Source organism: Protopterus annectens, chromosome 4.part0 (genome assembly GCF_019279795.1).
Source record: "Protopterus annectens isolate FY-2018-M chromosome 4.part0, PAN1.0, whole genome shotgun sequence".
NCBI classification, from domain to species: Eukaryota; Metazoa; Chordata; order Ceratodontiformes; family Protopteridae; genus Protopterus; species Protopterus annectens.
The window spans coordinates 890,184,747-890,207,048 of record NC_056733.1 but is presented as its reverse complement, the minus strand read 5'-3'; the positions used below and the strand labels follow the sequence as shown (position 1 = coordinate 890,207,048).

The following is a 22,302-nucleotide window of genomic DNA, read 5'->3' as shown; positions in this document are numbered from 1 at the left end:
CCTCTCCACTTTTTCCAGGTGTTTAGTGAGGTACATGCCAAATGGGGGGCATTGTACTCAATGATTGGCCTGATGAGGGAAGAGTAGAGGGAGACTATGACCTCTTTGTTCCTGGATGCAAAAACTTAGTAATAAGATGTGCCACATAGAAGGACTTTCTGACCACAGTGGCAGTGTGGTGATCAAAAGAGAGGTTGCTGTCAACCTGTGTTCCCAAATCTCTTATAATGCCTTCTGTGTTCAATGGACTACCATCGATGTGGTAATTCATGGGAACCGGGTTTTTCCCAAAGGGGATGATACATTTTTTGACATTGAGCTTAAGGCCATGGTTCTGACACCAGTCATTGGTCTCAGTGAAGCCTTTTCTGTAGGATGTCAACATCACTTGGGGAGTTAATATCTCCAACTTGTAATTGTCTGCAAACTTTGTCACCCAGAGTCCCTTTGTGTTGGCTTGGACTTCAGAGACGTAGATACCAAACAAGAGGACCCAGGACCGAACCCTGTGGGACTCCACTCGTGACTGGTCGGCAGTCTGATTTGGAGTCAGCTACTTTCACACTGGGTTCTACCTGTGAGCCAGTGTGCAACCCACCTAGTGATATTGTGGTTGATACCTAGCTTAGTGAGTTTTTCTGCGATTCATGAGTGTGGAATGGTGTTAAAGGCCTTTGCCAGATCAAGGTAGGCTGTATGAACCACCTTGCCTTCATCCGCAGCTCTGGTGACTGATTCAAAGAAGTTGACCAAGTTGAGCAGGCATGATTTACCTTTCACAAAACCAAACCGTGTGGGATCCAGAGTTTGGAGATTCCCTATATCCTTGTTTATTAGGTCCATGATGTTCCATAGTTTTGCATGTTAGACTCATCAGGCTAATTTGGGCAATAGTTCTCAGGGTCTGTAGTCGCTCCTCCTTTGTGGAGAGGGATGACTGTAGCAGTGTGACATTTGGTAGGGACAAAGCCTGAGATGAGGCTGTGATTGAACAGGGCAACATAGGTGAGGCCCCAATTCACTATGTAGAACACAGTCAGGGATATTGTCAGGTCCCATAGAAGCTGTATTCTTGGCCTTGGACAGTGCTGTTTTAACCTGTGCAGCAGTAATACTGGGTGCCTGGCAACCTACTGGTATTGTGACTGGTCCTTTGGGGGGGGGGAGAGTAAAGTTGGCACTGAATCTGTGGGCCAGTTTATTGGCAATATCTGGCTTTGTGTAGAAGGTACCATTGTGCAGTAGCTTAGAGCAAATCTGGGTATTGCCGTGAAGATTCTTTACTCGACTATGGAAGGCCTTGTGGTTGTCATTACTATCTGCTGCAATTCTGCTTTCATAGCTAGCTTTAGAGGATTTGATGAGGGATCTCAACTTTGTGTTGAGGCTGATAAGGGAGTTTTTCCAGTCATGGGACTTCACCTTATTCCGCATCAGTTTTCCTCCTCCTGTTGTAGAGTTTATGGCAGAGAACCACCAGATTGGCTTCCTTTTTCTGGAGGAGTGTGTCTTGGTTCTAATGGGTATGGCAAGATCAATGCAGTTGTGTACGTGTTCGTACACTGCATTGGTGTGTGATTTGGCGGTCATGCAACTATTCTCCATTTGCATAGGTGCCGTGAAGTTAGCCACGTGTTTTTAGGAGCCCAAAGTTAGCTTTGGAGAAGTTTTTCATGATGGTAACCTTTGCAGGGGGGGTGTGGATTTCCAAGGTGATTACTTTGTGGTTGGATCTGTCCAGGGAGGAGTTGACTATTGGTGTAGCCTTTCGTGGGGGTAAGAACGAGCTTGTCCAGAGCATTGGAATTAATGATTTCCAGAAAACATTGGGGAAGTTTATTTGGTACACTAGTACTTTTCCGAGTTAATGGAGGGGTAGTTTAAGTTGCCCATTGAGTGTTTTAGGTTGGATCCTAATATTCTCCAGGGTGCTTAGGAACATGGAGTGAGAGTCTTGGGACATGGTTGGGGACCTGTAGCAGGCTGCGACCTGAATCGCTGTCTTAACAAATGTTATCTGCACCTGAAGTATCTGTGTTATGTTGGGCTGCCAGTCTTGGAGGTGTGCGCATCCTTTGCGTATGGAAACACCACTGCCTTTGGAGCTTTGGTCCAAATTCTGGGGCCGAAAGATGTGGAATGAGTTATAGCCTGGTAGTGCAGGGGTGCTTTCTGCTGCCTTGAACCATGTCTCTATTATGGCACAAATGTTGATGTTCTCCATTTGAGTGCTTCAAGAGAATGCATTTTGAGGTTGACTTCTAGCGTTTAGCAGCATAACCTTCAGATTGCATTTGTTTGTAGCTGTTACTGTGGTAATTTGGTATAGGGGTGGCAGGAGCCTTGGCCAATATCCGGAAGCCCAGGGTTGACAGATTCAGGCCATCTCTGGCAAAGCATCAAGGTCTGTCATTCATGTCATCCCAGGCAGACAGATACTGGATCCCCTTAGAATGACACCAGAAACTTAGCCAATTGTTGAAATCAGTCATTTTCTGCTTGTACTGTGGTATCATTCTGGGTGATGGTAGGATACTGCTCAGGGCTAGGGTCCATACCTGCCAGGCTACGTAATCCAAGAGCTCCTCTGTCTCCATGTAGTCTAGGGAGGTACATCTCAGGTCATTCACACCCACATGTACAATGACAGTCATTTGTACCTGTTGAGGGACCTGAGTACATGCATTCTGGTGGATCCTGGCACCTGACAGGTAGCTGACTGTTACTTTCCCCTTATTCAACGTAGTGAGTGGGACATCAGTGTGCCTCACTATAGAGTCACACATGATTAGTGTATTGGGTATAAATTTGAAGGTATTGTCTCCATTAAGTGCCAAAGGGATGGTTAGTGGTCTAGTGCTGTTTTTTTTTGACTGTGATATTATGGATTCAGTAAAGTGTTTGTTAAATTGTGTTGCAGTACTATCTGTATTTGTGAATGATGGAGTTGTGCAATTGCTGACCAGAATGTTTGTTGGCTGTTTTGGTGTGTTTTGTTGCATGTTAGTGTAAGTAGGCTTTTTGTCTTGTTTAATATTTTTGGCCAAGTTTCTAAGTTAAGTTTCGCTGTTGGTTTGAGATCCGTTTGTCCCACTGGGCCCAGGGTTTGTCTCTTGAGTTTAATTGTCTACCTTAGTCATGGGGCATAATTTGTTTAGATTCTTAGTCCTACATGGTACTAGTTTGTTTAGGCCACTGAGAAAAGTGCTGAAAAAATAGCCAGGGAATTATGGCTAGGGTTGTATAGGCCCTAGGGCCAATAGCCTAGTACCAACCAGTGAAATAGTATACATAGAACCTGGCCACACCAAGCAGACTAAAAAATAAAACTATTAGTAAAGTGGTGGACAACAGCTAAGTGCTGGTGTACACAGGAGCAGTAGACTGCACTTAGAGAAGGAATTAATATCTCTCAAAGTGGGCAGTAAGGAATAAAACAGCCTAGGTGAGTAGCATGTTAGAAAAGGCAAACTAACTTGTGTATCAGGTCTGTTGCTTGTACCTACACACCCAGACAGCCTACTTTACTTGCTTTGAAATTGAAAGAAAAGACTATTTAATGGGAAATAAGTGGGTGCTAAACTACAGCGTCCTGGTTAGTGTGCACGCCATTACCAAGCTATAATTGTACTTCAGAGTTGTAAAGGAAAATTACAGCAGTATCACCATAGGAAAATAACCTGTGTTGCAGGACTGGGGTTTGTTAAAGGTCCTATTCACTTAGCAGGGAAGTTTAACAGTATCTTCTGAACCAGATTTGAGAGATGAGGGGAGACGCGTGGAGATAAATGACTAGGTTGCTGTAAAAAAAGTTTAGAAGACAGAAGTTGGGGGATAGAGCACTGATAAATTGAAAGACAGTCTAGATAACATAAAGGGAAATGAGAGCAAATATAGCTACACAGTACAGTAAAAAAACAATAGCTGCAGAAATGCACTTCACAGCGTTTCAACGGTAGCCAGTGTATTCTTAGTAATCCTCCCTTTCTAAGATACACTAGCACTTAATAGGCACCATACTATTCAGCAGTGTATTCACAATACTACTAAAAACAAATATCCCAGTAACTATGCATGGGTGCTAGTACATAAACCTAAGAATGCATGCACATGAGTGGGGATTGAATCAGTAGATGGATATTTTGACTATTACTAATCTATTTGCTGCAAAATAGCAGAGGTCCAGTATTCAGTGTAAATAAAAAAAAAATTAACAAGTTAATTCTCTTTGCATCCCATGTAACTGCTTTAACTATTGTCTAATAAAATGTTATACAAGATTTATTTCCGCCTACTGCGACTGCCCCCAGAAGCAATGGGGACAGTAAGACTCATAGCAGATACTCATTCAACCACAATGAAAGCTAGCCCAATTGTTTTGTTTAAATTGAACAGCAGTAAATATTTTACAGTAGGTCAAAAACATAAACTAGTGATCTTTTTCAGTTTACTTGGCGAGCACACAATGCTGAGGGATACTAGCTACAAGATTGGAGGATTGGGAAGTTGGCATGATGGTTAGTGTTTTTAACCTTACAGACATGAGGTGCAGTGTTTGATTCTCACATGGTGCTTAAAATGGCCCACAAGGGCAGTTAGCCTAGTACTAATCTATAAACCTGTGATTTTAAAAATGGTGCCCTTCACGCTGCTAGAATAATTAAACATTGTCAGGACGTTGAGCAGAGTTGGAGGGGTTAGAATATTATCTGGCACTCTATCCAGGGAGAGAGATGAATATAACAAATGGTATACATAGAACCTGGCCACACAGAGCACCAGACTCACTGAAAAATAATCATCGGTAAACTGGTGGACAATAGGCAAGTGCTTGTATACACAGGAACAGTAGACTACTTCCAGAAGGAATTACTATTGTATTATCTCTCAAACTGGGCAGTAAAGAATTAAAAAAAAAAACTTGGATAACATTTTAGGAAAGGAAAACTTGTATATCTGGGTATGTAGGTACCAGGAACTGGACCTATAAGCCTACTTTACTTTGAAGTAGAAAGAGGGCTGTTGTTTAATGGGAGATGAGGGGGTACTAAACTACAGCATCATGGCTAGTGTGCAAGCCACTACTAAGCTGTAATTGTATTTTAGAGTTACAAAGGAAAATTGCGGCAGTATGGCAGTAGGAAACTCTACGTTGTCCGAGTGGTTCTCTTGACCCTTTAGTTTTGAAAGTTAAAAGGTCCCATTCACTCAGATAGCAGGTAAGTTCAACACAATCTTCCGAACCTGATTTGAAGGGGGTGGCGGGTAACATGTGGAGATGACAGGGTTAATGGTGAGCACACAATGCAGAAGGACGTGGGAGCTACACGATCTGAGGATGAATTTTATATGTAGTTTGTGTATATTATACAAAAAAGGTTGCAGTTAACATGTCATTAATTTTCAGTAGTTTGAAAATTCAGTGCTTTTTTTTCACAGCCACTAGGCCATGAACTTCCTTCTTGCGCAGAACAGCTTTTCTGAATTACAGAACTGAATGCATTCAGCATTGTCATTTGATTGAAGCATTGCTTTCCATTGCTTTCAGATCTTTTGTATTGACTGAAAACTGTTTTCAAATTGTAGTTTTGGCTGCTGGCCCGAGTGTGCAAGGATCTGGAACAGCTGTACAGAATCTCCACCAGAACACTTCACTTCGAACAGGCCAGAGCCAGCAACGTCGTAGTCCAAGAAGCAGCTCCCCAGTTGGACTTGCAAAATGGTTTGGCTCTGATGTTCTTCAACAGCCGTTGCCATCTATGCCTGCCAAAGTAATCCGTGTTGATGAACTGGAATTCAGACAGTGAATGCTACAAGCCAAGTTTTTGGACAACAATGCAAGAAAAGGACAGTTTGAGTTTTGTTTATACTTGTTGCAAGAAAGTCTTGAAGGTTTATTTTTATGCGTTTAATACCTTTTTATAGGCGAAAATGTGTACATGAGAAAGCTGTCCTATTGGAAACCCTCAACTTTCTTTGAACCTTTGTGGGAAAGTAAGCACCCACCAATCATTTCTTTTTTTTTTTTAAGTTTCTACAAAGGTGAATCACTTTTGTGTCCTTCATCCCCCGCGTTTTTCCTAGTGCTTGATGGAAGCACAGTGAGTATTTTCTTCAGAGAAAGATTGAATGAGATTTCCTCCTCAGATTCTGAGAAATTAAATGTACAGAGTGTTGTGTACATAAATGTGTATAAAGTTATGATTTTTGGAAAATCTGTATATAAATTTAGAATAGAAAACTTTACTATATATATATAAAATGTAAACAGTTGTACAGATGGAGTAGATGGTTCACTTTGGGAAGCTGACTAGCTTAGAACCAGACAGGAATATATTCACTTTGGAAGCCCTTGAATCTGCTGTGCAAGCGTGTGAGTGAGACCTTTTTTTATTACCTGGAAGCATGTGTGAGCTGGAGACTATCCCTTTTCTTATCCCCCAGTGATGGCACTTGTGAATTGTATAGGTTCCTCCCTTGAGGGGTTTAGCCATATTTATACTTGTGTGTGTATGCGTGTGTGTGTGTGTGTGGGAGGAGCTGAATCAGTTTATTGTGTGGATCGTTTCAGGGTAATGAAATGTGAGCAGGCTGTGAAGCCTTGTTTTGATTTTTTTTCTGTGAAGAGCAATGGTTTTAAGTACTTTCTTTTAACCAGTTTTCTAGCTGGTTTTGTATGGTATGCATCAACCAAATACGTCTTCTGGACTGAAATGTTCATTGCTTGACCCAACCTGCCATTCTGTGTTATGCCTTCTCATTGCTGAATGTGACAAGTTGGGGGGGGGGGTGAATCACTGTAGCCTTAACTTGTGTGACCATGGTGCAGAATGTAGTTAACTTCACCCACAGTACTGTTGTGGGGGTGACTCATTACTATATGAGCTGGCATTGAACATCACAGAGGTGTGTATCTTGCATCTGGTTGCTATGCCTCTTACTCCTGGCTTCATGTTTTTCTTTAACTTTTGAAGAATGTCTGTGACCTGTCAAGCACACATTGGATTTTGTGAAATATTTTATCGTAAAGATGGGCATTTCAGGACTGTAGCAGACTGTTTCTGGGGCTGCAACTTAAAAGTTTTGTCCTGTACGTATGTATACTAGCTAATCGTTACATGGTAGGATTCTTCAGCTGCATACTCTGTAACCTGCAGCCTGTTCCTTGAGTTTGGAGAACAGGAAGCTGCCTCTGTGGCAGGTGTGATACAGCTGCATGACAGGATAATGCCTGGTTTGAAGTTATGGCTCTAACCACACCATGTATTCTTTTCTTTGCTGTGAATTGCTTGAGCCGTTATAGATTCACTCTTCATTGGTGCTAGCTACACTTAAGTGTTAAATTTTGCAGTGCCAGGCTACTAGAATGGATTTTAGTCTTTCATTCTGTTTCTCTGCTTCCCTCTCTGTTACACTGTCACAGCCGTACTCATGAATTGTCCCTTTCTTGCTCACATTTGCAGAGAACTGTCATTGTAACCTTGTATCAATTTATTTTTTAGGTTTTCTTTTATAATAAAAGTGCTGATTAGAGTTTCGGGGGGGGGGGGCAAAGCACAACATTGTTTGGAAAATGCTTAAATAAAGTCTCAAACTTGCACTGTTTTCTTAATATGTTATTCTAGTGTGTGTATCTTTTAAATATATTGCAGCAAAAAGTTAATGACAAGCATGTTCAACAGCTACTGTCAATCTCAAGGCTATATTGTGTGCTTTTGTTCATACTATAGTACATAAAATGTTGCTTTGGTGATGGGTACCTCCAGGTATCCTATAATTGAGGCAGTGTAAGGTTATTGCTATGGGAGACACCTCTACAGTCCTGAATTGTCAGTGAATCACATCAGAATCGTACCACTGCAGTCCAGTATAATAATGAACGTGTCACCACAACTACTGAAACTTGATGCATCATGGATGTCTTGGATGGTGACATGATTTGACTATATGATTGTTGATAGACATTCTGAACTTGTGCAAGGGAGAGCTCTGCATGTACTGGATAGCATTAATGGTAATCTTAGTGGACTTTTTAACGGAAAGGGTACTATGTTAAAATGAGAACCATGCAATTCTAATGCATTTTGTCTTGTGGAAAATCAGTTATCAGTGACACCTGCAGATAACTTAGACATCAAGATTAAATGAAACCTGTATAACAAAAAGGTTGGAGCAGGGAACGTGATATAGCTCAGGAGCTGGGCACCAGACAGGTACTGCATAAGTACGGGAGGCATGGTGTTGCTTGGTCTGAGAAGGGAACATGGTATAGCTCAGGAGCTGGGCACCAGATGGGTACTACATAAGTATGGGAAGCCTGTTGTTGCTTGGTATGAGGAGAAGGGAACATGGTATAGCTCAGGAGCTGGGCACCAGACAGATACTGCATAGGTATGGAGGGCATGGTGTTGCTTGGTCTGAGGAGGAGCAGGGAACATGGTGTAGCTCAAGAGCTGGGCACCAGACAGGTACTGCATAGGTATGGAGGGCATGGTATCTGGCCTGAGGAGGTGCAGGGAACACAGTACACTTCAGGAGCAGGGCACCAGACCGGTACTGGAGGCATGATGTTGCTTGGTCTGAGGGTAGATTCAAACTTTACTTCAGGTATCACTGGAACATTCACACTGGAATTTAATCTGGCCAAAGTATGTAATGTGATTACTAGATTTCAACAGAGGGAAATGTGTGGTTTAAGGATCATAGAATATTAAAATAAAGAGGAAGATGTTGGTTATGTTGAATCAGTGGTTGGTCAACATTTGATTTGGATTTTTCATGAATGGGTAATTTTTTTGAAGCAATACTTCAACATTTGAAACTGGGATGTGCATTTCCTGGATACAAATTTGAAACTGGGAAGTGCATCTCTTGGATACAAATTTGCAAGTCAAGTCCAGTCCCTTGAGCTTTTTCTAGAACAAACACTTTCTCGTAACCAGGCACATACTACTGTATATATAGTAGGAAATCTGAAATCTATCATTTTGAATAGGGATAGTACCATTAAACTTTGTTTAGGTAAATTTAAAATGAGATTTAACATAGAAGATGATCCTTAGTGAGTCTGTGTCCTACACCAATTAGTTTGCATCTGGCTGTTGCATGTAGTAGGCTGAGGGAGTTCAGCCACCCTGTCTTAGTGCATTTAATGAGATTGCATAGTGCATTCGGCATGTACCCATAGTCTGCCAGTCCAGTGTGAATTTTTATCCTTGTACATTGATAGTGGAAAGGTGGATGTTCTTAGTGTTTCACTGTTGCAGTCATCACACATTTGGGTTATCTGCTTGCAGTAGCCCTCAGTCGACCTGATTATCAAAGTCTTGGGTCCTGCATCGGATGTTGTCTCATCTTCCATGACATCAGGGGTATAAAGCATGCAACAGACACCATTACATCAGTCTTTCTTGCCATGCGGTGCCCGAAGCAGAAGCAGTTCGCAAGTGCTGGTCAGCTGATTCCTGAAATTTTCGTTTTCAAGTTTCAGAACCGAAATCTTCAACTAGGCTAAGTACCCCTTTGGGGAACCTTTTTCTTGCTCTAAACCGATGTCGGTAACAGTTAGTTGTATTTCTTGTGGAAAGCAAATACCTCATAAAGATTTTCATTCATATTGCATTCCTTGCTTAGGCCCAGACCACGACGTACCTCAGTCGGTTTTGTGCCTTATTCAAACCTCGAACTATTCCTCTGTTTATTTACGCTTCTAAATATTTTGGTACTCTGCTCAATTATCCAGAAATGGCTTTGGTAAGCCACCCGACTACTGACATTCCGAAAAAACACAAAGATAGACTGACACAGACAGCATAGGTCCAAAGCTGCCGACGAAGCTTCCGTTAAGCTAGTCGCCAGTTCGCCTGTACTCAGTGAGGCGCTTTCACAGCCCCTGATGCCCGCTACTTCAAATTCGCAAGCCTCTACTGAGACCCATTCGGAGTTCGGTGTGCAGCGAGATGCGTCGACTGTGGAACCTGCGGATGTCTCTACCTTGGATGGGTCCGGAACTGCTGTGCAGGCACTGGCTTCTGAGGGTGTATTCAGGCCTACTGACTTGCATATTAAACTCCATCTTCTTCAAGGCCTAAAACTCTATCCATGCCTAGAAAACAGACGCCCAGACTGCATGGTCATGCCCCTATTCCTAAAAAAAAAAAAAAAAAAAAAAAAAAAGGCTTAAGACCTTATTACTCTAATCAGGGGAAGTCACCCTTCCCCCTGTAAGAGACCTAGAACTGATTTTTCCTTCTAATTCTTCTGATCAGGACTCTGAAATTTGTTTCCTCTGACCAGGATTTACCCTTGTCTACCTATGAGGATTCTGATGCAGAGGACTTCATTCCCTCTGCTTTCCCTCCAGAGGGTTTCTCTCTTGGCGAAACCTTGCATATTCTTAGGGAGAATTTTTGCTGGGAGAGCAAGGATTACTCTGACTCCAAAGATAGGCTTAGGAATTTCTTACTCCTGCCCCAACATAAGCCTTTGGCCATCCCTCCTGTACTGGACATTGATGCCTTCTCGGAATCTGGCCTGGCCCCTGACTCTTTACTGCCTGCTCCCAGAAAACCTGATAGATATTACAGGGTTCCTGACTCTCACAAGTTCCTCTTTAAAAGTCCTACTGTGGATCCGGAGACTATTTCACAGGGACCCAAGGGCATTAAGTCTACTACTGCCAAAAATCCTACCTCCTCTGATAGAGATTCCAGGGCACTGGATAGATGGGGTAAAAAGGTATACACTTCTGCAACCTTGGCCATTAGGGCCTTAAACTGCCAGTTTCATATGTTAAAGTATCCGCAGCATATTATTGGACTGCTTAAACGGAAAATTATGTTGATTCCCGACTGTGCTGAAAATAGAGATTTACAGGATTTAATGCGTTCAGCTGAACAAGTTGGAAAACATACTTTGCAATGTGGTTTTGATTCATTAGAGGCATCTTGCAGGGCTGCTGTCACTGGGTCTGTACTTAGAAGGCATGCTTGGCTTAAGGTGCAATCTTTGCCAGATCATGTTCTAGCTAAATTGCTGGATGCTCCCTTAAACCAAGACTGCCTTTTTGGCAACAAAGCAGAAGTAGTACTTAAAAAGATGGAGGAAAAAGCTAAATTTATGCAAACTGTTAAAGATTTCCTGCAAGTACAGCCTCCCAGATTTAGTAGGCATTGACCCTCTAAGAATTGGTCTTTTCCTGCCTCTTCCAGGCCTACTCAGTCCAAGCCCAGAACCAGCAGGACATCAGGCTTCAGTCCCAAGGTACTCACATGACTAAGCAGTGGGGAGGCTCCCACTTCCAAAGCGGGGAGAAGTAAGACCCCCCCCATAGTAAACTGTCTCAATGACTTAACTTTAAACCTTCCAATCCCTGCACAACTGACTTCCTTTAGGGGGAAAGATTGCCCTGCAGGCAAAAAATTGGGAACGCATTACCCAGGATAAATGGGTTTTAGTTTCCCAAGGATACAGATTCCACTTGCATTCCTTACCAACCCCAAACAGTTGGCCAGATGTACCCCCCAAATCAGTGGGCAGAGGCTCAAAAGCAAATTCTCTCTCAAGCATCGGGGCTATTCACCCTGTCCCAGAAGAAGAATGGGGACAAGGATTCTACTAAAGACTTTAATTCCTGGCATCCTCTCCTTGACGTGTTTATCCTAAACACATTTTTGGTGATCCCAAAATTCTAGATGCTAACTCTTCATCAGCTGCTTCCTATGCTAGGCAAAGATGCCTGGTTGGCAACACTGGATTTAAAGGAAGCCTACTTGCACATCCCAATAAGGGAATCTTGCAGAAGATACCCAAGCTTCAAAGCAGACTACATGCACTATCAGTTCTCTGTTCTGCCCTTTGGCTTATCTAATGCGCCCAGGATATTCACAAAGTGCCAAGCTCCAGTCATTGCATTTTGCAGGTAAAGAAATATTCAAATATACCCATACCTGGATAATTGTCTAATTCAGGCAGAAAGCCAAGCCAGGACATGCTATTAAATCTGACATTTGTAAAGAAATTAACTTCTCTGAGGTACACCATAAACTAAAAGAAATCACATCTTGTACCCTGCCAACAAATTGTATTCCTGCTAGCAAGCTTGAATACAACTTCCCAGATGGGCCTACCTTACGCCAGAGAAACAAGTTCATTTGACAGCCTACTTCAAACTACTGGCCACAAAGACCCAGCTATCTGCAAGGAAAATACTGCAAGCCCTGGGGTTCATGGCCTCCTGCATTCTACTAATTCCATATGCAAGACTGCATATGAGGAAACTACAGTGGTATCTAAAAAGTCTGTGGTGTCAACATTCTCAGGATCTAGAATCAGTGATTCCTATTGTACCGTGTCTACAGATAAAGTTCCTTTGGTGGGCAGAGGCCTGCCACCAAAACAAGGGACTGCCATTTACTTTACCCCCTGCCACCCAAAACCTAACAGACACATCAGACTATGCATGGGGGGCTCACTTGGCAGGGAACTGCATTCAGGGCAAATGGAACCAAAGTCAAATGCACCTGCATATCAATCTTAAAGAAGTGTTAGCTGCACTGAATGCTCTGACAGCCTTCAAGGACCACATTCTTCCAGGACAATTATTGGTAAAGATGGACAACACCACTTATGTGGTACATAAGCAGGGAAGAACCCACTCTTATCCTCTCTGCAGACTAGCCATGGCTCTGTGGAACACAGCCTTGAGCTACCAAGTTCACCTACAGGCTCAAATCCTGCCAGGAAAGCTAAATACACTGGCAGATGACCTAAGAAATCTCATGGACCCACATGAGTGGAAACTGGAACCAAAGATATTCAACATGTTGAAAAACAAATGGGGGAACCCAGAGAGAGACCGGTTTGCCTCCCCCCAGAACTACCAATTGGACAAATTCTGCACAAAGACCCCCCCAACAAGCTTGGAAAGTGGGTGCCCTGTCCTTCACTTGGAAAAAAAATATCAGTTTATGCCTTTCCCTCTCTGCCTCTCCTCTCCAAGGTGCTACTAAAGCTTAAACAGGACAAACCAAGGACAAGACTGATTGCACCAGACTGGCCACGCCAACACTGGTACCCCCCTCTTGCGCAGTGTCACTGCTGGCACAATGCCACCTGCCTCAGACTCCTGCCCTGCTGTCCCAGCAGGAGGGCCCGATTCTTCACCCACAGCTTCAAACCTTGAGCTTGGCTAATTACCTGATCTCTCCGTTACCATCCCTCAGTAAGCAAGTGATGAATATCATTCTGGAGGCAAGGAGGCCTAGTACTAGAAAATCCTATGCTGAAAAATGGCAAAGATTCTGTTCCTGGAGCCAAACTCAGGGGATGGGCACAGCAGCGCCCAATTTACCTCAGATTCTTCAATACTTAATTGAGATGCTTCACAAGGTCCTTTCCTTTTCCTCCATCAAAATTCATGACTCGGCCATTTCAGCTCTTTACAATACAGAACCCACCCCTCTTCTCTCATCCACTGCTGAAGCAGTTCCTCAGAAGGGCCAAAAACTTAAGGCCACCCAGGAGAGCCCCTACTCCAGCTTGGGACCTTAACATTGTACTGGAAAAGCTCACTTTACCTCCCTTTGAGCCGGCTGCAAATGCAAAGTTGAAATTCCTTTCTTGGAAAACAGCCTTCCTTTTAGTCATCACTTCGGCAAGAAGGGTGTCTGAATTACAAACTCTCATGGCAGTGAAGCCTTTCATAATCTTTCATGCGGACAGGGTGTCCCTCAGGACCAATCCCTCCATGCCCAAGGTGGTATCCAGTGTGGCCCTTAATCAGTCCATTCATTTGCCAACCTTTTCTAATCCACAGAACAAAGGGGAATGAGTACTGCACTCCTTGGACTTGCACAGACAACTTGGATTTTACTTGGACAGGACTCAACCTTTCAGGAAATGTGAACAGCTGCTGGTTGCATTTGCTGCAGGGGCAGAGGGAGGAAGACCATTTCAAAGCAAACCATTTCTAAGTGAATAGGCCACTGCATTCATTTCTGCTATAAGAACCATGGAAAACCTACCCCACAGGGGATAAGACCACATTCAACCAGGGCTGCATCTGCCTCTACAGCCTTTGTCAGAGGTGTCCCTACCAGGGACATCCTAGAAGCTGCTACCTGGAGTTCTGTACATGCCTTCACCAAGCATTACCACTTGCCAATTGTTTCTAAATCCAGAGCTGGCTTTGCCACTGCAGTCTTGCAGGGCCTTATAGCTGGTTCTAATGTCATCTAATTACCTCCTCCCATCCTTAGCTTTGGGAATCTACCCAAATGTGATGACTGCAACAGTGAAGCACAAAGAACATAGTACAGTTGTGTACACTTTACCATAAATGTAGATGTTCGAGTGTATTCACTGTTGCATTGCTGGTTACCCTCCCTCCAGCCCCCTGACTTCTTTTGGCTATACCTCTATTCTTGTTTGCTGTGCTTAAAGCTTTTTGTTGTATTTGCTTTTTTGTTGGAGGTGTAAATTTTTATATAATTGCTACCCATTATGGGGGCACCTGGCATCTGGGGCAAGAAAAACTGCAGTGGCATTTGCTGCATGCTTTATATCCCTGACGACCTGACGTCATGGAAGATGAGACAGCATCCGACACAGTACCCAAGACTTTGATAATCAGGCCAACTGAGGGCTACTGCTAGCAGATAACCCAAATGTGATGACTGCAACAATGAATGCATTCGAACATCTACATTTATGGTAAGTGTACACAACTGTACTTTATAGTTGGTGCCCAAATCAGTAAAATCAAATGTGTAAACTGACCCAAGGCTCACACCAGCACAGTTTCTGCTGTTTGAAGAGCATGGCATGAAGCACTGCCTTAATTGCCAGTTCAATATAACCACTAGAGAAAAGTTTCTGTCCATGTCATTGCCCAAAGAATGGTAGCGATTGAAAGTACCAGGCACAGAGATCAGCAATGTAGGGCCCATTTTTAGCTTCAGACCTTTGCCATACCGCTCAAAGTGAAAGGATGGGAGGGGTATGCACTGGAGGCACCCTTGTTGAGGCAAGTCTGTTTGAGGCAGTTGCACAAATCTTATCTGCAACTAGTAAAGGTTTGTTAATGCCCGTTTTGTATTTTAGTGGACATTGTCCTGGGGGAAGTTTCTCTGGCAGTAAACTTAGGGAATGCTTTGCACAGTGTAAGCAGTGCATATCCCTTCATTGATTTGGCTACAGCATGCAGTACAGGGAATACTGATCCACTAACCAGTGTGGTGTTGTACCTGTCTGTGCCTTACTGATCAGTAACCTGTGTGGTATACCTGGCTGTATACCTTACTTACCAGTAACCAGTGTGGTGTACCTGGCTGTATGCCTTACTGACCAGTAACCTGTGTGGTGCTATACCTGGCTGTATACCTTGCTGACCAGTAACCATTGTGGTGTTATACCTGGGTGTATACCTTGCTGATCAGTAACAAGTGTGGTGGTATACCTGGCTGTATGCCTTCCTGATCAGTAACCTGTGTGGTGTTGTATCTGGCTGTGTGCCTCACTGGTCAGTAATCTGTGTAGTGGTACACCTGGCTGGGTGCCTCACTGGTCAGTAACCTGTATGGTGGGTATACCTGGCTGGGCACCGTACTTGTCAGTAACCTGTGTGGTGGTATACCTGGATGGGTGCTGTACTCTGTAACCTGTGTGGTGGTATACCTGGCTGGGTGCCTTACTCTGCATTAACATGTGTGGTGGTATACCTGGCTGGGTGCCTTACTGATGGTCTTCCCCTGGTTCTTGCAAAGCCCAGAGTTAGGAGCATCCACTTCTACTTAATGTTCATTTGTATGCTCATGCATACCACTTTTGGAGTTGGGGAGACAGAAGCCACCTTTACCCTTACCTTTGCAGAGAGGTGGTAAATTCTAAGTCACTGTCTGAGACTAGTTGAAGAATAACTTCCTATTTACAGCTAATTCTAAGATGATGACTCTAGAAATCTTAAAACTCGAAGTCCAGTGTGAGCTTACTTGTTGACCCATTTTTCTCCATAAGAATGCTTTGAGCCAGTATCTAGGAATGAGTCCTGCTTCCAGTCCCCAAGGAGTTGCACTTGCTATTAAGGGTGCTATTGCAGCTTGGAAGCTATTGGCTTCTGCTCTTCAGATTCATAATGTATTGTCCTTTATTAAGTCCTCTTGTGAGGTATAATGGATTCTAACCAGGTGTCCTAGAGCAGATGTCTACCTTATTTTAGTCCAGTGCAAGACTAGGTCACAGCTTTTCACCACGCTGCAGTTGGGCACGTTGGTGTTAACACTAGGTCTAAGATACATTAGTGATTTGTCTCGTGTACAGGTGTCTGTTCTGCCTAATAAACCAGGTGATGGAAAAGCATTCATCTCTTCCCAGATCCTGGCTCAAGGTAGAGGTGGTCAAGGCTGTGCAGAGTTTGTACAGTATGCAGTCATGTTTACAGCAATTTTGACTTTTGCTAGGGCAGCAGGCTTTTATAGTATACTCTGGTGCCATGATAGTGAGTCTGGCACGAATCTCTCTTCAAATTGGCTTTATAGGACCTAGTGGTTCTTCCAAAGAGGAAGCAGGCAGTCAGTATGTTTGAAAGTCCTTTACATCATTGTAGGCTCTGCTGCTCAACATAACCGGTTCATATTCTGCTGAGTAACACTTGGCACACCTGAGTGAGTAGGTCTTTGTGATACTTAGCAGTGAAGACCATTTCACCACCCAATAGTTCTATGATTTAGTGTCACCCATGCACACTAGGTTCAGTTTGCCTTAGATTCTTGAGGGACTGTTGTGTTTTATGCATGGGCAAGTCTTTGATCAGTGATCTTGCATCAAAAAGGGCACTAAATCCCATGCGATTCCCAGAGCTTTTGGGCAAGCACAGGCACAGTTCAAAGGGGCTCAACGACTGTTTCACCTTTGAGAAACTGTCCTTTTATTTTTGGAGAGGAAAGTTTTTGTTCCAGCTTGGACCATTGTATCTTCAGCAAGCACTTCCATACTCCAAATCCCCAGTGATTACTATGAAGGAATGTGCCACTTTTTACCACTTCATTGCATCAGGATAATGGTATTGGATAGGGACGACCGGTGCATTGTGAAATCCATAAAGCCATTTTCTCTGGTCAGTTTTATCCTGTTTTGGATGTCTGCTTAAGCAAAGTGCTCCCCCCTACTTTGTATTTCCAGTGGTTACTCTCGGGGATCACCATGTGCCTGGATGGTGGTACTGGACAAGCAAAACTGTTACATGTGTCCAGGCCTTCCTGAGGGTGTTTCCTCAGTTTAGTGGATGGGCAGTAGATTTAGTACAGAGTGATGAAGTTTAGTCCATCTTCAAGTGTTTACTGCATTTTCCCATATTTGGGGGTGACTTGATAAAGCGTACTTCCATTTTCCTCTAATTGGATAGTAGTAATGTCCCAGAGGTGCAGTGTTGTATCACCAAAATTGGGAGAAATGCTCTTCAGTCCCATTTCTCAAGATTGCTTTTAAGTACAGAGGTGGGCATCTTTAGTCATGTTCTCCTGCTGCAGATAAGGGTATAGGTGTCCACAATTTGGCAAGGTATGTTGCTCAGTGTAGTAAGCCCTGTAAGATGTGTTAGGTGGGGAGCATTCTCATTTCCTTCACAGTTCAAGGTTAGTGGTCCCCTTTGAAGATGGTCAGTTTTTCACTCTAAACTACAGTCATCCTAGCTTTGAAGGCCATGGAAGGAAGACTGCATCCTGGGCCTCTCCTAATTTACACCCAACATCCAGTCAATTATATGGTACTCCATTAAGCAGGATACCAGTACTGCTGTTGTGTGTAGTGAAAATGGGAGTATGTCAGTGAGATAGATGAAGGTTAGACTTGAAAGTTAACACACCAAATCCACAAGATTAAAGCGCCAGTAAGTCCAACACAAATCCAAAAATGAAGGAATGGCACTCTGAAAGAAATCCAACACTCAGTCGAGATGAAAAATCTGGTTCATGGTTCAGAAACACGAAGTGGAAACAAGACTGGTAAAACACACAAACGCCCACCAAATATGCGTTTTCATCCAAACCAAGACTTCATCAGATATTATCCCACAGTTCCAAATCCCAATCCTTAAATACCCCATTAATTGAAACCAATTATCAAATACATTTAAAAGATTTAATAAAAGCTGTAAAAGTTAAACAGCCCTAAAAAGTATTCATAAAACCAATAAATAGATACATTATATAAGGATTGGGAACTGTGGGATACATCTGATGAAGTCTTGGTTTGGAAGAAAACTTGGTATTTGGTGAGCGTTTGTGTGTTCTATCGTGATTTGTGCTTTCCACTTTGTGTTTCTGAACAATAAACCTGCTTTTATCTGGGCTGTGTATTGGATTTCCTTAGGAGTGCCATTCCTTTGTTTTTAGACTTAAACGTTCACAGGTTGAGCAAGGTGAAGGTGGGCACTGGGACAATTCAACTTTAACCTGGTGGGGTTCAGTAGATGTCTGGTCTTCGTATTCCTGAAGTAGGGCTGCTGAAAGATCCAGTTGATGAAGTGAGTTTCCTTTAATGCCGCTTTGTGCAGTAACATGAGGGGAAGGTAGTAATGGCTGCATTATTATAAGATGTTCATCGTGTTTCACTGTTGCAGTCATTACAATTGGGTTATCCTGCTGGCAGGCTACCCACAGTCGGCCTGAATTCCAAAGTCTAGGTCCGGCATCGGTTGCTGTTGCCTCCTCCCTAACGTCAGTGCGCCAGGAGTATAAAAGATGCAGCCGACGCCATTTTCTTCGGTCTTTCTTGCCACGTGGTGCCCGAAGCAAAAGCAGTTCACAAGTGCCGGTCAGCTGACTCCTGAGATTTTAAATTCGAATTTCAGATCCGAAGTCTTCATTAAAAGCTAAGTACCCCGTTGGGGAAACTTTTTTTCTTGCTCCAGACAGATGTCAGAAAGTCAATAATTGTATTTCTTGTGGGGAAGCAAATACCTCATAAGGATTTTCATTCTTACTGTATTCCTTGCATAGGCCCTGACCACAACGTTGCTAGTTGTCGGTTTTGTGCTAGATTTAACCAACGCACTATTAAGCGTTGGTTCGACTTTGCATTTCATTACTTTGGCAGACGATTTAATTATATAATGCCGTCGGAACAGCCGACTACCGGAGTTTACAAAAAACGGAAAGAAAAGGACAGGCATCCAAAGTACAAAACCGAGGCTGCTTCTAGGCCAGTCACCGGTTCTTAGTGAGGCGCTTTCGCAGCCCCTGACGACCGCTACTTTAGAGCCACAGGCCGATACCAATTCCCACGTGGAGTCAACCAGGCCTACAGAAACTCAAGGTATTGGACCTTCGGAAACCATTCCCTCAGATGGGTCTGGAGCCACTGAGCAGTCATCAGCGTCTGAGGGCGTTTTCAGGCCTACACAATTATATGTTAAAACAACTTCAGCTTCAAAGGCAAAAACTAAAGCAACTTTAAAGACAAAGAAACAAGTACAACAGACCCATGGACAGGCTTCCATGCCTAAAAAACAGATGCTCAAAATGGCCGAAGACCCGATTACTTTGATCAGGGGTTCTCATCCCCCCTCCTGACGAGGCCTAGGCAAGAGATAGAATATGAATCTTCAGATCAGGTTTCTATTTCATCTGATTCCTCTACTGATCAGCAGTACTCTCTTCCTCCTTATGAGGATTCTGATGCTGAAGAAGCTATCCCCTCAGCTTCTCCTACTGAGGATTATTCTTTTGGGGAAACACTGCATGCCATGAGGGGGAGCATTTCCACTGGGAGAGCCAAGATTATTCAGAATCTAAGAAAAAGCTCAGACTTTCGTTTACTGCCTCAGCACAGGCCTCTTGCTACTCCACCTGTGCTAGACATTGTAGATGTATTTTCAGAGTCCAGTCTGACTCCTGACTCCTTACCCTCCAGCTCCTAAGCCAGACAGATACTACAGGGGTTCCAGACTCCCACACATTTCTTTTTAAAAACCCTGCTGCTGACCCAGAAACTCTCAAGGTCCCAAGGGGGTCAAGGCCTCCACTGCAAAAAAACCTACACCCTCTGACAGATTCCAGGGCACTGGACAGATGAGGTAAAAAGATTTACACTTCTGCTACCTTGGCTATAAGGGCTTTAAACTGTCAGTTTCATATGCTTAAGTATCAGCAATACATAACGTCACTGCTTAAACAGAAAATGTCGACAAATTCTTAATGTGCAGAAAATAAAGAAATGCAGGATTTATTGCATGCAGCTGAACAAGTTGGAAAGCATACTTTACAATGTGGTTTTGATTCTTTGGAGGCCTCCTGCAGAGCCGGTGTTACGGGTTCTGTCATTAGGAGGCATGCTTGGTTAAAGGAACAGAATCTGCCTGATCATGTTAAAGCAAAATTACTAGATGCTCCATTACAGCATGATACCTTGTTCGGTGTTAAAGCAAATGGATTACAAAGCCAAATCTATGCAGACAGTCAAGGATTTCTTACAGGTACAGCCTCCAAGATTTAGCAGACACTGGCCCACAAAGAATTGGTCCTTTCCAGTGTCAGACAGGCCACAAAGAGGCAGACGCCCTAGAGGCAGATCCCAGCCCTAAGGCTCATACAGGTCTAAACAGTGGGGTGCTTCTACCTCCAAAAGCGGAGAAGACAAGTTGCAGCCATACAAAAAGCAGTCCCAATGACTTCCCCCTGCCAGCGCCAAGCACTTATCTACTGGCAGCTCCTTTAGGGGGAAAACTAGCACTTTTTTTCAAAACTGGCACCTAATCACCCAGGATAAATGGGTCTTGAACATAGTGTCACAAGGTTACAGGTTCCACTTTCACACCCTGCCAAGGCCAAACGATATGGCAGACCTGCCAAAAACTCAATGGGCAGAGGCACAAAAAGAAGTTACATCCCTCATGGACATGGGGGCCATTCAGCAAGTACCACAGCAAGAGCAGGGACAAGGATTTTACTCAAGACTTTTCCTGGTGCCCAGAAAGGACAAAGCCTGGAGGCCAATACTGGACCTATCTATTCTAAACATACCTGGATATTCCAAAATTCAAAATGTTGACTTTACAGCAGCTTCTGCCCATGCTGGGCAAGAAGGCTTGGCTTGTGATTTTATACCTAAAAGAGGCATACCTGCATGTCCCAATCAGACAGTCATGCAGAAGATACCTCAGATTCATAGCTGGCTCAATGCACTACCAATTCTCTGCACTGCCCTTTGGCTTATCTACTGCGCCCAAGGTCTTCAAAAAATGTCTGGCACCAGTAATTGCATTTTGCAGACAGAGGAATATAAATATATCCTTACTTGGACGACTGCCTTATTCAAGCAGAGAACAAGGACATACTACTACAGCATCTGGCGTTTGTCAAAAGATTATTAACATGCCTAGGGTACACAGCAAACGAAAATAAATCAAAACTTGTACCCTCTCAAGAGATAATATTCCTGGGTGCAAGCTTAAATACAACTGCCCAGATGGCTTATCTCACGACAAAGGCAACTGACTACTTATTTCAAAAGGTTGGCAACAAATGCCCAGTTAACTGCAAGAAAAATTCTGCAGGCTTTGGGCTTCATGGCATCCAGCATTCTGCTAATTCCATATGCAAGACTGCATATGAGGAAACTACAATGGTATCTAAAAAGTGTTTGGACTCAACATTGCCACAGCCGGGAAACAATAAATCTGAAGTAGGAGATTCATTTGTCTGCAACCTGTGGGTTATGGATCCGATATCGGATCCGAACCGGCATGGTTATCCAGCTATGGATCCGAGCTCTTAGCTCCTCCCCTCACCCATAATGCCCTGCTCTCCCTACATGACCTCAGATCTAGTTTGCCACGCTGGTAACCAGGTCTTGGACCGTCTGAGCTCTTCAGCTAAGTGTTTTTTATTACCTAAAGAAAGCTTTAATTTGAATTTTTGTAGTTAGTTTTGAGTGATTGTGTTAGTTCCCCTTAATCTTTTGATAGTTTCAGTTAAAAATTTTTACTTTTTAAAACTTTAAGTTTATACCCTCCCCTCGCTGGTCGGAGTTTCTGTTTGAGTGTACTGTTTGGGGCCTTGTGTGTGTGCTAGTTTAGTACTAGTTCTCTGTCTTTATTTTTTTTTTGTAAAAAAAAAAAAAAAAAAAAGACTTTAGTTATGTCAGAAGCCCCTAAGGCAATATTTTTGAAGTGCTCCGAGTGTGGCCATAAGCTTTCCCCTGCTGATGGCCACACTCGGTGCGTTCGATGCCTTGGGGTTGAACACCTCAGTTCTGGATGTTCCATTTGTGCAGGGTTCAACCCCAGGGCATTGAAGGAGCGGAGGT

At 43.4% G+C, this 22,302-nt stretch overlaps 1 protein-coding gene across 4 annotated transcripts in view; it reads left to right on the top strand.

Annotated features, from left to right (window-relative positions):
• EIF4ENIF1 (eukaryotic translation initiation factor 4E nuclear import factor 1) overlaps window positions 1-7,598 on the top strand; it is a 1,251,142-nt gene extending 1,243,544 nt beyond the window's left edge. For all 4 annotated transcript variants that reach the window (XM_044068847.1, XM_044068848.1, XM_044068846.1 and 1 more), the window contains one exon: window positions 5,587-7,598. In XM_044068847.1, coding sequence (XP_043924782.1) covers window positions 5,587-5,807 — 221 coding nt within the window. In that variant the 3' untranslated portion in view covers window positions 5,808-7,598. The remainder of the gene's footprint in view (window positions 1-5,586) is intronic.
• The last annotated feature ends 14,704 nt before the right edge of the window (window positions 7,599-22,302 follow it).